This window comes from Sapajus apella, unplaced genomic scaffold (genome assembly GCF_009761245.1).
Source record: "Sapajus apella isolate SASKATOON/1434 unplaced genomic scaffold, GSC_monkey_1.0 scaffold35, whole genome shotgun sequence".
Lineage (NCBI taxonomy): Eukaryota > Metazoa > Chordata > Mammalia > Primates > Cebidae > Sapajus > Sapajus apella.
This window is the reverse complement of record NW_022436975.1, coordinates 17,393,372-17,407,274: the sequence shown is the minus strand read 5'-3', so window position 1 is coordinate 17,407,274 and position 13,903 is coordinate 17,393,372. Positions and strand designations below refer to the sequence as shown.

At 35.3% G+C, this 13,903-nt stretch overlaps 1 protein-coding gene across 4 annotated transcripts in view; it reads left to right on the top strand.

The window, feature by feature from the left end:
* MYBL1 (MYB proto-oncogene like 1) overlaps positions 1 to 13,413 on the top strand; it is a 49,833-nt gene extending 36,420 nt beyond the window's left edge. For 2 of the 4 annotated variants that reach the window (XM_032296243.1, XM_032296242.1), the window contains exons 11-15: positions 2,401 to 2,543; positions 3,303 to 3,417; positions 8,586 to 8,702; positions 8,790 to 8,894; positions 10,794 to 10,948. In XM_032296243.1, coding sequence (XP_032152134.1) covers positions 2,401 to 2,543; positions 3,303 to 3,417; positions 8,586 to 8,702; positions 8,790 to 8,894; positions 10,794 to 10,922 — 609 coding nt within the window. In that variant the 3' untranslated portion in view covers positions 10,923 to 10,948. Of the gene's footprint in view, positions 1 to 2,400; positions 2,544 to 3,302; positions 3,418 to 8,585; positions 8,703 to 8,789; positions 8,895 to 9,390; positions 9,571 to 10,793 lie in introns of all 4 variants that reach the window. The other 2 variants (XM_032296241.1, XM_032296239.1) reach the window with 2 other exon arrangements.
* The last annotated feature ends 490 nt before the right edge of the window (positions 13,414 to 13,903 follow it).

The following is a 13,903-nucleotide window of genomic DNA, read 5'->3' as shown; positions in this document are numbered from 1 at the left end:
TGTAGTAGCTGTAAATATATATATACATGTATGTATACACACACATACACATACGTACATATATACATACATATATATGTATTTTGGAGACAGGATCTTACTTTGTTGCCCAGGCTGGAGTGCAGTGGTACAAACACGGCTCACTGCAGCCTCAACTACTCAGGCTCAAGTGATCCTCCCGCCTCAGCCCCCCAAGTAGCCTGGATTATAGATATGTGCCATCATACTTAGCTAATTTTTGTATTTTTTGTAGAGATGGGGTTTTGCCATATTAGCCAGGCTGGTCTTGAACTCCTGAGCTCAAGTAATCTACCTGTCTTGACTCCCAAAGTGTTGGGATTACAGGCGTGAGCCGCTGCTACTTGTTCTACATTATATTATCCTAGTTTTTAGAGGGACATTTTTTAAATCTTGTAGTCTCACATCTTTATAGAACTCATCAGAAAACAATCCCGGAAAGGTAAAATTAATTTGCCCAAAGTTATCTAATGCAAGGCTGAGACTAAGATCCACCTTCCTGACTGCCTGTTCAATAGGTATACCTGATAAACTTTAAAGTGACCATACCTATTTAGAGTAATTTAGATTTCAGTTTGTCCACTGGATTTTTCTTCTTAATGTTCTTTGAAAGAAACTTAGATAATTGCTTACTGTAAGAATTTCATGTGTCAGGAGGTTTCTTAAGAATGGCCTGAACTACCTACTTTCTCCTCTTGTAATATCCCTGGACAGTAGATGTTTATGTTAGGACAGTTTCCTACTGAATGCTTGCTATGCTCCAGGCTGTTTGCCAAACACTTTTCCTACAGCATCTCAGTTAATACTCTTTCAGAAGGAGTTAGTGAAGGGAAATTCTGAAGTTGAGCCACTTGTCAAAGGCAACAGTTAGTAAGAGATGGAGCTGATGTTTTCTGAAAGTGTTTGGCAGAGATTACAAAGTTTAAAGGGGAAGAAAGGAGTTTAATGGTCAAATAAACATGGAGAATGCTGGGATATTATCGGAGGTATATTTTGAGGCTAGGGAGGTAAGTAGGATCTGGCAGAACACAGATCTCTGAAAATTATGCGCCCATGCTTCAGGGGATACCATTTGTGTAGACTACAAAGTGAATAGTCTCTTCACCCCAGCCCTGCTCTTGGAATTAAAAAGAACTGGGGAAAGTGAATAGGCTTGGGCACACTAGCAGTTTTCTATTCTGGGGTTTTGCACGCTAGCAGTTTTTGTGGAGTGTGAATTCTAAGGTGGAAGTGGCCGAAAGATGCTTATTTCCCATGGCAAACTGCTTGGATTTTATCCTGTAAAAGAGGATTTGATTGCTAATCTTAGGGTAAAATAAATTCAGGTATTCAGAGCCAGAAGTGATAGAGGTAGACTTCATTCTAGTTATAAGTAGCTTTGAAGCTATTTTTACTGCTTCTAATCTACTGCTGGTTCTACTGCTTCACTGTTTCTAATCTTTTGACTACAAAAATAAATTAGTATTTCACAATTGTGTTGTGAATACAATTAGTATTTCATAATTGTAAATTATGTAGTTTAGAAAATGGACTCTGTGATATCAACGTTGGCTGCTTAGAGGTCCTGTTCTGTGTTCTAGATAGGCAAATTTGCCAGACAGCTGTATTTCTTATCAGCAAAGCATTATTATTACATTCTGAGTTCAAATATTCTCATGGAAAAATCCCCTCAAGCCAGGCACAGTAGCTCACACCTGTAATCCCAGCACTTTGGGAGGCCTAGGCGGGTGGATCACGAGGTTGGGAGATTGAGACCATCCTGGCTAACATGGTGAAACCCCACCTCTACTAAAAATAAAAAAAATTAGCTGGGTGTGGTGGCATGTGCCTGTAGTTCCCAGCTACTCGGGAGGCTGAGGTAGGAGAATCGCTTGAACCCGGGAGGCAGAGATCACTCCACTGCACTCCAGCCTGAACAACAGAGTGAGACTCTGTCTCAAAAGAAAAGAAAAGCAAAAGCCACTTAAGGTCATTTATTAATAAGAGCTAAAAAAAAAAAAACCCTTGTTTTTTGCAGTTACATACTGTTGTACAAAACGGTTACATTTAACACAACAGCTATTTATGGTTTCTATAGATCCTTATTTGATAATATTCTGTTTTTTAAAATTTTTGTATTTTTTTAACTTTTGAATATATGTTAAATGGCTGTATATTGGATTTGTTTATATGCTAAACGCTGTTCCAAGAGCTGGGGAAACAAAACAAACCAGACAAAAATTCCTACCCTTGTGGAGCTTAATTTCCATAGAGTATAAGTGTACTATTATTCATAAGCTATTTTAAAGAGGTGTGAAGTAATTTGAAAATCTTACCAGTTTAATATTTGTGTAGGGATTTTGATGTTTCAGAAATCACCTTTAAACTCTCTTCCCTTTTTAGTTTTTCAACACATGTCCTGGAAATGAACAACTTAATATAGAAAATCCTTCATTTACATCAACCCCTATTTGTGGGCAAAAAGTTCTCATTACAACTCCTCTTCATAAGGAAACAACTCCCAAAGATCAAAAGGAAAATGTAGGGTAAGTAGGTATTAAATAATCATGTTAGAGAAAATGGGGAGCACAATGTCAAGAATAGACTAGCTTTTTGTGCATATAAATGGCATGTATCATAATCTCTATTCTTATAGGACTTAGAATTTTTTTTTTTTTTTTTTTTTTTTTTGAGGTGGAATTTCGCTCTTGTTGCGCAGGCTGGAGTGCAATGGTGTGATCTCAGCTCACTGCAACCTCCACCTCCCTGCAACCTCCATCTCCCGGGTTTGAGCGATTCTCCTGCCTCAGCCTTCCAAGTAGCTGGGATTATAGGCATGCACCACCACGCCTGGCTAATTTTGTATTTGTAGTAGAGATGGGGTTTCACTGTGTTGTCCAGGCTGGTTTCGAACTTTGGACCTCAGGGGATCTGCCCATCTCAGCCTCCCAAAGTGCCAGGATTAAGGCGTGAGCCACTGCACCTGGCCAGAATTTTTTTAAATCATAACCTTATGCTTTCTCCTTAGGATACCAAAAACCAACTTAAATATAGCATCAAACTTTGATTTCAATAAAAACATTTCTAGTACTTCTTTCTACATTAATTCTTTTTTTTCTATTTTAAGATGATTGGTTGAAATCAGAATTACTGTAGGTGGACATACTTTAAAATAGTCTTAGAATATTTAAATGAAGCATATATATATGTAAAAAAATTTAGCATGTGCTTAAATTGCTTTGCTTTCATTAACCTGTATGAAATCAGATTGTGACTATAACATAAATATCTAAATGATTGGATAGGTTTAGAACACCTACTATTAGAAGATCTATATTGGGTACCACACCAAGAACTCCTACTCCTTTTAAGAATGCGCTTGCTGCTCAGGAGAAAAAATATGGACCTCTTAAAATTGTGGTATGTATATTATTTTTATTTTTAATAATTTTCCTAATTTTAATAAAATAAAAACTGTGATTTTTATCACTTAGTTTTGTTTTGTTTTGTTTTGAGACAAAGTTTTGCTCTGGTTGCCCAGGTTGGAGTGCAGTGGCATGATATCAGCTCACTGCAACCTCTGCCTCCTGGGTTCAAGCGATTCTCCTGCCTCAGCCTCCCGAGTAGCTCAGATTACAGGCACCCTCCACCACACCAGGCTAATTTTTGTATATTTAGTAGAGATGGGGTTTCACCATGTTGACCAGGCCGATCTTGAACTCCTGATTTCAGGTGATCCACCTGCCTCAGCCTCCCAAAGTGCTGGGATTACAGGCGTGAGCCACCACATCTGGCCGATCTTTAACATTTAAAAAAAGATGTTTACTGAAACAGATATAAAGTCTTACCTTTTGATTTTCAAGTTGTTTTTTTCTTTTTTTTTTTTTTGTTTTGGAGGCAAGAGTCTCACTTTCTCGCCCAGGCTAGAGTGAAGTGGCGCGATCTCAGTTCACTGCAACCTCTGCCCCCACCATGTTCAAGCAATCCTCATGCTTCAGCCTCCCGAGTAGCTGGTATTACAGGTGCTCACCACCACACCTGGCTTTCTGTATTTTTAGTAGAGATGGGGTTTCACCATATTGGCCAGGCTGGTCTTGAACTGCTGACCTCGGCCTTTCAAAGAGCTAGGATTACAGGTGTGAACCACTGCACCCAGCCTGATTTTCAAGTTTGAATTTGTGTTCACCTTTTTCCTTAACTTGTAAATAAACCCTTGCTTGGCTTGTTTCGAATTCTTTGTATCATCTAGAGAAAGCAGATCAAGTATCAGTGGAACTCTTAATACTGAAATTTACATTTTAATAGTTTCTGTCATGGTTAAATGCATTAGAATAAAATAATTATAATATTTTGATATACTGAAGCATTTTCATGATAATATTTAGGAAATAATCAGGGTACCGCTATGGGAAACTAATTAGGAAAAGGTTCAGTTTCCTTTTCTATGCAAAGAGATCATAAAACACACCTCAAATTGTTACTGTGAAGCTGAAAGAGATGATATTATTAAAGGGGCTTCTCTGAGTTTCAAGTAGTGTGTGCTTGGTTGTTGCTATTCTAATAAGTATTTGTGGTAGTAGTTCACGAATGAATAGGACTGGGAAGTGTTCTAGTTACTGTGCTTTCATATATACTACTGCCTTTGAAGTACCTTCGAAAAGTGATGGGCATTTTAGGCAGATAAAGATTTCTGAAAGTTCTTTAGAAATATGATTTTTAAAATATTGGTCACTTCCAGGGTTTTTTAGTTATGTTTTTCTTTTTTTAGTACTTTCTGGTTAGATTCATTAACAAATACTAGTTTACTTGATTTAATTTTCTATCCAAAAGCATGTTATATCCTCAAATCTTCTAGTCTTTCTTTTTTCTTTTTCAAAATACTGTATTAAAGGGTACACAGTAGGCTTGATCAAATCTTTTTGTCATTTAGCTCCATGTACTGCTGTGAACAATCATATTTCCTTTAGAGCTTCCTAGAGTTTTTATTTATGCATATATATAAAGAAAACAAGAGACCACACTTTGTTATAACACTCTTTTTAAAGTTAACCAAATAAATGTGTATATTTATCGCATAATTTTTAATATTTGCATAATATTCCATCGTATGGAATTACCTGATTGATTTAACCTGTTTCAGTATTTTGCTGTTTATTTTAAAAATTCATTATTAATTCAGCAAATATTGATTGAGTGCCTAATAGGTGCCAGACACTGTACTAGGCTTTATGGAATGAATGTTGAAAAGGTCAAGTATGCTTCCTGCCTTCATAAGGACATGCAGACTAATTGGGGATTAGAAAAGTAAATAATGATTTGAAAGCAGTTAAAAATTCCGCAGTGATTCAAGGTCATTTGGTCAACATTTAAGTGGAATAAAATTTATTATTTGATAGCTGGGTATAGTAGTATGCTCTTGTTGTAGTCCCAGGAGGTTTGAGTCTGGGAAGTAGAGGCTGCAGTGAGTGGTGATCAAGCCACTGCATTCCAGCCTAAGGGACAGAGTGCAGCTCTGTTTGAAAAAAACCAAAAGTATCATTTGTAGTAGGTTTCAAATACCTAAAGCCCTTGTCAGTTTGTTTACTACCCTTCTGACATTTTAAATTTAATACCAGCGGCACTCACAGCTAGTTCTTTGGATACAATTTGACTGTTGCCAGACAGATCACTTCCATTAGCAATTTAAGATAAAAGGAAGACAATGATTTAAAAATTAAAATTCCTAGACTATCTATAGGTTCATGCATTTCTTTGGAGTAAGCTGACTTTTCATTTATCCTGCTCCTCCTCCTTCAGTTATTTACTGAGCACCTACTATACGCTAACCACTTAGCTTTCTTTTGTATCTTACTATGAGTCAAATGCACTTCTTGGAGATTGGCTTTGGAATTTTAATCAGGTATATCTTAAATATCTGTTGCCTTATTAATAAACTTGGATTCTTCTAATATTTACTGTAAATTATCAAAAGGCAAAAAACTCTGTAGAAATATTAAGTTTGGTATTATCAAACCTGAAAAGTATTAAATGCAGGAGTTCTTTGCTTTTGACACATTAGAACAATTAAGAGAATAATTCTTGCTAATGAATGAATTAATCTGTTTTATCCATTACTTTAGGACATTTGTATTCTTAAAGGGGGAAAAAATTCCAGATCTTTTTAAGAATACTAGACTGGAGGAAGAAAATGTGGGCTGGATGCAGTGGCTCACGCCTGTAATTCCAGCACTTTGGGAGGTCAAGACAGGCAGATCATTCGAGCTCAGGAGTTCAAGACCAGCCTGGGCAACATGGCAAAACCCCATCTCTACCAAAAGTACAAAAAATTAGCTGGGCATGGTGGTGTGCGCCTGTGGCCCTAGCTGCTCAGGAGACTGAGGTGGGAGGATTGCTTGAGTGTGGGAGGTGGAGGTTGCAGTGAGCTGATATTGTGCCACTGTACTCTAGCCTGGGTAACAGAGTAAGACCCCATCTCAAAAAAGTTAAGAAAAAAAGAAAAAGAAAATGTGGTACATATACACCATGGAATACTATGCAGCCATAAAAAAGAGTGAGATCATGTCCTTTGCAAGGACATAGGTAGAGCTGGAGGCCATTATCCACAGCAAACCAACACAGGAACAGAAAACCAAGTACTACATGTTCTCACTTAGAAATGGGAGCTAAATGATGGGAACACATGGACATATAGAGAGGAACAAAACACACTAGGGCCTTTCAGAGAGTGGAAGGTGGGAAGAGAGATAGGAAAAATAACTAATGGATACTAGGCTTAATACCTGGGTGATGAAATAATCTATACAACAAACCCCTATGACATGTTTACCTAGGTAAAAAACCTGCACTTGGACCCCTGAACTGAAAATAAAAGTTAATTTTAAAAAAGAGTACTTTATGTTCTTGGTGATGTACCATCATTAAAAAGCTCTTCGAGGCCAGGTATGGTGGCTCACACCTTTAATAATCCCAGCACTTTGGGAGGCCAAGGCGGGTGGATCACCTCTTGAGGTCAGGAGTTCAAGACCAGCCTGGCCAACATAGTGAAACCCCATCTCTAGTAAAAATACAAAAAAATTAGCCAGGCGTCACGGCAAGTACCTGTAATCCCAGCTACTTGGGAGGCTGAGGCAGAAGAATCGCTTGAATGGGGTTGGGTGGCAGAGGCAGAAGTTGCAGTGAGCCAAGATCGAGCCACTATACTCTAGCCTGGGTGACAGAGCAAGACTCTCTCTCGATACGTAAAGTAAATAATAAAGAAATTAAAAGCTCTTTGAGAAATATACAGACACACTAATATTAAATTCCTATATGTCTCAATCTAGATGAGAATACTTTTAACATTTTATTTTCATTTTAAAAGGTTTTGTAAGTGCTGTGAAATCTCACTTATATATGAATGCTATTCTCTCTTAGCTGCTGGCTGGGAATGTAAGCTGCTGATTATTTTTATTTTTTTATTTTTTTTGAGACAGAGTTTCACACTGTCACCCAGGCTGGAGTACAGTGGCATGATCTTGGCTCACTGCAACCTCCAGCCCCCGAGTTCAAGTGATTCTTCTGCCTCAGCTTCCTGAATAACTGGGATTACAGGTGTGCACCACCATGCCTGGCTAATTTTTGTATTTTTGGTAGAGATGGGGTTTCACCATCTTGGCCAGGCTGGTCTCGAACACCTGACCTCGTGATCAACCTGCCTCAGCCTCCCAAAGTGCTGGGATTACAGGCATGAGCCACTGCACCCAGCCAAGCTGCTGGTTATTAAGTGCTGCCATTCCTTTTATTTCGTAGAGGTTTGATTACCATTTCAAGTATATCTTGGTTATGACAGGTATAAGTTAGATATAATTTAAATTTTTTTTCTGAGTTATAAGTTGTACTTACCTATTTGACAGAAAGCTAGATGAATAATATTTTGAGACTATTTCATTACTCAGCTCACACTCAAGTGTCTATCTCTCTGTAACCTACCTTCTCACGCTTTCTCTCTCTCTCTGTCTCTCTCTTGCCTTCTCTCTCTCTTGCGCGCTCTCTCTCTCTCTCTTTCTTTCCCTTGCTCTCTCTCTCTCCCCGCCCTTCTTCCCTCCCTCCCTCCTTCCCTCCCTCCTTCCTGTCCTCCCTGGATACTATGTCAGTATCTCACAATCTTAATGGTAACAGAAACATGTTAACTAGTAATTACATGCTATGTAATAATTACAATAAAAGTAGAGTAAGAGCTAGCATATTCCCAATATATTCTATGTTTCTTATTTTTCCTATTTTTATGTAAAACAATACATGAGAAATAACCTCTTCTTTTCTGTTTAATTCTGAAGATCCTGACCTGAAGCAGGAGCTACAATGGTTTCCCCAAAAGGAAGATTTTTGTTTAGTAGCCTAGAAAGAAGAAATTGCCATTCTTTACTCAGTGGTTGCAAATGTGCAATATTGTTTTGCCATAAAATGGATTAATTAAATTGATATATGTATAAGAGCTAGGAGAAAATTATGACAGTAATGGAAAAGTATAAAAGATTGGTTTCCTATATATGGGGAGAAAAAGGAATTGCTATATATGACTTTTTACAACATTTTAAAAAACAATTTAGTCCCAGCCACTTGCCTTCTTGGAAGAAGATATTCGGGAAGTTTTAAAAGAAGAAACTGGAACAGACATATTCCTCAAAGAGGATGATGAACCTGCTTACAAAAGCTGCAAACAAGAGGTAATCTTCTAGTATTATTGTTAATAAAAGTCTGATTGTATCCAAGAAACTTTGCCTTAAAGCTTCTATATAAATTACTCATTCTAGAATACCGCTTCTGGGAAGAAAGTCAGAAAATCACTAGTCTTAGATAATTGGGAAAAAGAAGAATCAGGCACTCAACTATTGACTGAAGACATTTCAGACATGCAGGTTTGTAAAGGATTATTATTATTTTAAATGGTTGCTTTTCTAGACACAGGTTAAAAAAAAAGACAAGAAAAAGAAAGAAATGGTTACTTTAAATCCTAGTGGTTCTTATTTCTTACTCATTGGGTAGCCAATTCATTAGAGATTCCTGGAAGATTTTTATTTTAGTATCATTTTTCCTAATTCACAGAGAAACTATTCCCTGTAGAGAATATTCTATTTACTTAAAAAAAAAAAAATACTTCTTTTGTTATGAGAGGAGTTAGCTGTCTTATCTATGATGTCAAAAAATTGTAGTTCTCAAGATTTTAAATTTCAGAGTTTATCTTTGGTTCATTTCCAAAATACTTAATATTACTACATTACTAGAAATTTCATTAGAGCCAACTGCTTTCTTGGAGGGAAATAAACAGGGCTTCCATTACCACTTACTCAGTAGTCCCTCCATTTGTCTCCATTTTTGAATTAGTTATTTTCCTCTTTCTGTTTTCTCTCTTAGTCAGAAAATATATTTACTACATCTTTATTAATGATACCATTATTGGAAATACATGACAATAGGTGCAACTTGACTCCTGAAAAACAAGATATAAATTCAACCAACAAAACATACACACTTACTATAAAGAAACCAAACCCTAACACTTCCAAAGTTGTCAAATTGGAAAAGAATCTTCAGGTATGGATTTATAAATTTCTTTAGTGATTTTTGTTTGTTTAATCAATGATCACTTTAGACTTATCACAAATTATACTTTTTCTTTTAAATTCAGAATTGACTGTAACAACAACTAAACATTTACCATTATTTTGTCACTCACATTTGGGTTTGAGAGACTCATTTATCAGGGCACATATAAACTAAACAATTGGAGTTGTAACCAAAGACTCTTCTGGTGATTTCCTAAGCACTATATTTTTTTAAAACTGAAGATATATACATCTACTTTTGGCATCTCTTCTCCTGTAACAAATATGTATAGCCCTAATTGCTATTCTGAAAAAGGGTAAGTGGTTGGAAGCAGTTTCAGCATGATTTTGTTTGTACCATGGTTTCCAGTGAACTTTTTGGCTCAGAAGTTGTAAAATAAAGTCCTTTTTTGTTGCTGTTGGGATGTGGCCAGTGTGTAGCTGCAAAGGAAGGTTGGAAAAATTTTTACTGCATTATCTTAAGAGTTTACCCCAGATAATTTGAGAGTTCATTGAGGAGGAAATTTTTTTCTTTATACCACAGTGACTGTAGCACTAGTATTCCTGATGTTGAAGCATACTTTGAAAGCATCTTTGGCAATCACATATGGCCACCTCACATCTGTTTTCAGCCACTGCTTCCTGAGAGCCATGTAGCACATTCTCTTAATCCACCTAAAATGATTTGAATTCCCAGTGTTTAATTAACATAGAACTTTTGGGGAAAGTTATTATATAGCTGATCATGTCTATAACATAGTAATCTTTATAATAAGGGAAGAAAAAAACATAAACTTGATTTTTTGTTATGAATATGTTTCCTAATTTGTAAATAAAGCATTCTTGGCTCATTTTTTGACATTACCTCCTCTCTTTAAACATTTTGCAGAATTTTGAAGCAATAAAGACTAACGTTATTTCCATGTTAGGACTCATTTGATTTGGGGGGAATTGTTAGGGACAAGACTTTTAAACTGCCTCCATTGGCCTGTAAGCAATGTGGATAGGTAAAATAATTGACTTTTAAAAAACTTGATAAAAAATATTTCAGTATATATTTTAAGATATTATTATTAAAAAATACAATGCCATTGTTAAAACATTTTATAGTAATTATAAAATAATCAGTTAAAATAACTGATTTTAAGAGTCTAATTGTGATGTAATATGGAGATTTTAATAATTTTCACATTACTATTATTTCCTTTCTAGTCAAATTGTGAATGGGAAACAGTGGTTTATGGGAAGACAGAAGACCAACTTATTATGACTGAACAAGCAAGAAGATATCTGAGTACTTACACAGCTACCAGCAGTACTTCAAGAGCTCTCATACTGTAATTGTTATTAAAATTGATGAAATGCCCCACTTCTTACTGCATTCTCTACTAAATTAGGTTGCAGTGAAATTTTTCTCAATTAATTGTTTTTAAAGTTGTAATATAGTCCTTTTAATACAGCATCTTTTTTCTATATAGAGCAGGCAGAAAGCTAGTAAGTCACAATTTAATAGTTTATGTTTTAAGAGATGAGATTTTTAAAAATTGTTTTTAAAGAACAAGATGGGAAAATAATAGAATGTTCATGGATATTCTAAAAGTAAATTCTCATATGTTTTCTTCACAAGGTATATGTTGCTATTCTCTTGATGCTGCAGTTTTGTTATAGATAGGGGTATGAGTACATATGATTTCTGAAATTAGTCTATGTATGGAAAGCACACATGATTTTATGAAGTACTTTTACCCACATGCTGATTTACTTAGGCTTCCATTTGCAAAGAAACACATTGAAAAGGAATTTAAAGGAAGGATAGAAAGTTGCACTACTAATTTTTTGTTTTTTATTTTCAGAAACAATAAAATTAACTACAGTGTTAAATGTATTTATTTGAGCATAGTACTAAAAACAAAAAGCATTCAAAAAGAGTTTTTTCTTTATTAGTAAATGGTATTTTCTTAAGCTCAGAAGAGCTGAGAGTTTTGTTGAATGTATTGTACAGTATGTAGGAGCAGGAGAACTTTGTAAATTGGAAAGAAGTCTGTTTTTATAATTTATTTTATTTTTAAAGCTTAAATGTAGATATTTATACATATACAGGGTGCCTAGAAGCCAGTGTTGTTTCCTGTTATTACAGCTAACACAGTAAAGAATAATTTTGGCTTTTAAGTATGAAACAGTAGTAAGATATAGCTGTAAAGAATACAATATCTATACTGTATGTCACATCTACCTAAATATTGCACTATGCCCTTTAAATCATGTTGGTTATAAAGTAGTTCTAAAAATGTACTAAATAATAATTTAATATTTTCTTTTTAAATTATATCGAGGGTGGTCATATACATTAATCTGGTGATTTGTATATGTGTTTGAAATTTTTGCATTTTGTTTAAAAAATTATATGGTACCTTGGTCCCTAAAAACAATCTGCACTTAGAAGTTTATATTTACTCAGTGTTTCAGAAGTGGAGAACATTATCTTTTATTTATAAAAATATTTTGTCCTTTTAAAAAATGTTTTGTGTTTCTCTACAGGTTACAACAGTTGCTTCAGTTGCCTGTTTTAGGTGTTTGCACTTATTTTATTTCTTCTTGAAAGAATTTTCATTTGCTTTTGTGGTAGAGATTATATGTAATTTTCTTCAGTTACATAATGGTGTGCTGTCAACTTAAACACTGACAGGTAAATAGAATTGTACACTGTAGTTTGAATTATTTATAATTGACACACTCTCTCCCTCTCCACTCCTGAAGTATGCTGCTATAGAAAATAGCAGAATCGGCTTGCTGCTATGAGAGAAGGAAAGAGCGACCACCACTTGCACTGTGTGAAAAGATAAACAAATGATGGCAAGTTCTCGAGTTAACTAAATGGAATCAGCCATTACCAGACAAATTCTTACAAATACCAAAATAACTACTATGCCTTAAAAAACAAAATGAAAGCAGGTTAAGATTTTCTGCTCTGTTTGTATGTTAATAGAAATGGAAATACTAAGTATTTTAATGCCTAGCTCTTGAACAGTAGACCTAAAAGGGTTTTAAGCTATTTAAATCTACTTGCTAGTTTTTGCATATTTTATATATTTATATACATATAGTGAGAAGTGAAGAAAATGTATGGTACTAAGATTATGCCTTGTTGATAACAAATAGATAAACCAATTTGAATCCTCTTAGGATGTTTAAGTATGTTGATTGCTTTCTAATTAATGAACTTCTCACAGAAATTTTACTTAGTGAAACCAATGATTGTAGCAAACTCATACTGGATCATTTCAGTTACCTTGAACTAATAGCACATAATGGTTTGTTGTTGTTTTTAATGTAGCCCTTACGTGGATGTACATAGTCTGCAATCACCAAAATATAATATCTTGGAAGAGCTATACTTTTTAAAGCATATTTTTTCTTGAGCATTAAATTATCCTAAATGGTAATATATTGTGGATAAGTCTGGCCTTATTGGACATAATACATACGTGGGTTGGTATTGGTTGAATCCTTCAGTTAACTGCTTTGTTGCTTTTTGCAAGATTTTTAATCTTAAACATGTCAGGCATCTTAAGTCACCTTTATACTGTTTTGTTCCTCTGAATTTCTTTCAGTATGTTATACAAATGCCAGACATACATGTAGCAGCCATACTTGCATAGAAACTGACTTCACATATATAATACTGCATTTTATTGTAAGGTTTTCACATTAATACAGCAATTGCCCTGACTAAATTGAGTTTTGTGATGTATGGAAAACTCCATTGTAAGAGAATCTTGCATACAATGTTGACATATTAACATCCAAAATAAAGCATCTGTGTACAAGCTGACTTGGCATTGCTCATTTCACTTTGGTTTTGTGTTGTGTGAAGAACTGGTAGAATCCTTAAAGACTTAACATTCTGTTCTTAGGCCTTTTTTCTCACTTAGAACTCTCTTTACAGGTGATTTTATCAATAAATATAACATTGCCCCTTTATTGAGCCTCATTTAAAACCATATTTTCAGCTGCATGACACTCCTGTCGGCACCTTAAACACAGCATGTCCAAAGCAGATTTCCTCTTTTTCCCAACTTTGACCTGCCCTTCCTTTGTTCCATCACTTATGGTATTGCCTTCCCTTCATTTACCCACTGAGTAATCACCCACCCCCACATTGAAGTCAGCTATGAATTATCACCTGTGTATAGCCTCTGTTTCCATTCTATAGAAATGTCAAGAAATTGTGCAGTGGCATCAGGGTGTCATCTGGGAAAGGAACACTGGTCATCCAGGCAGGGCCCTGTGGTATTATATTACCTTGGTAAATCATCACCATC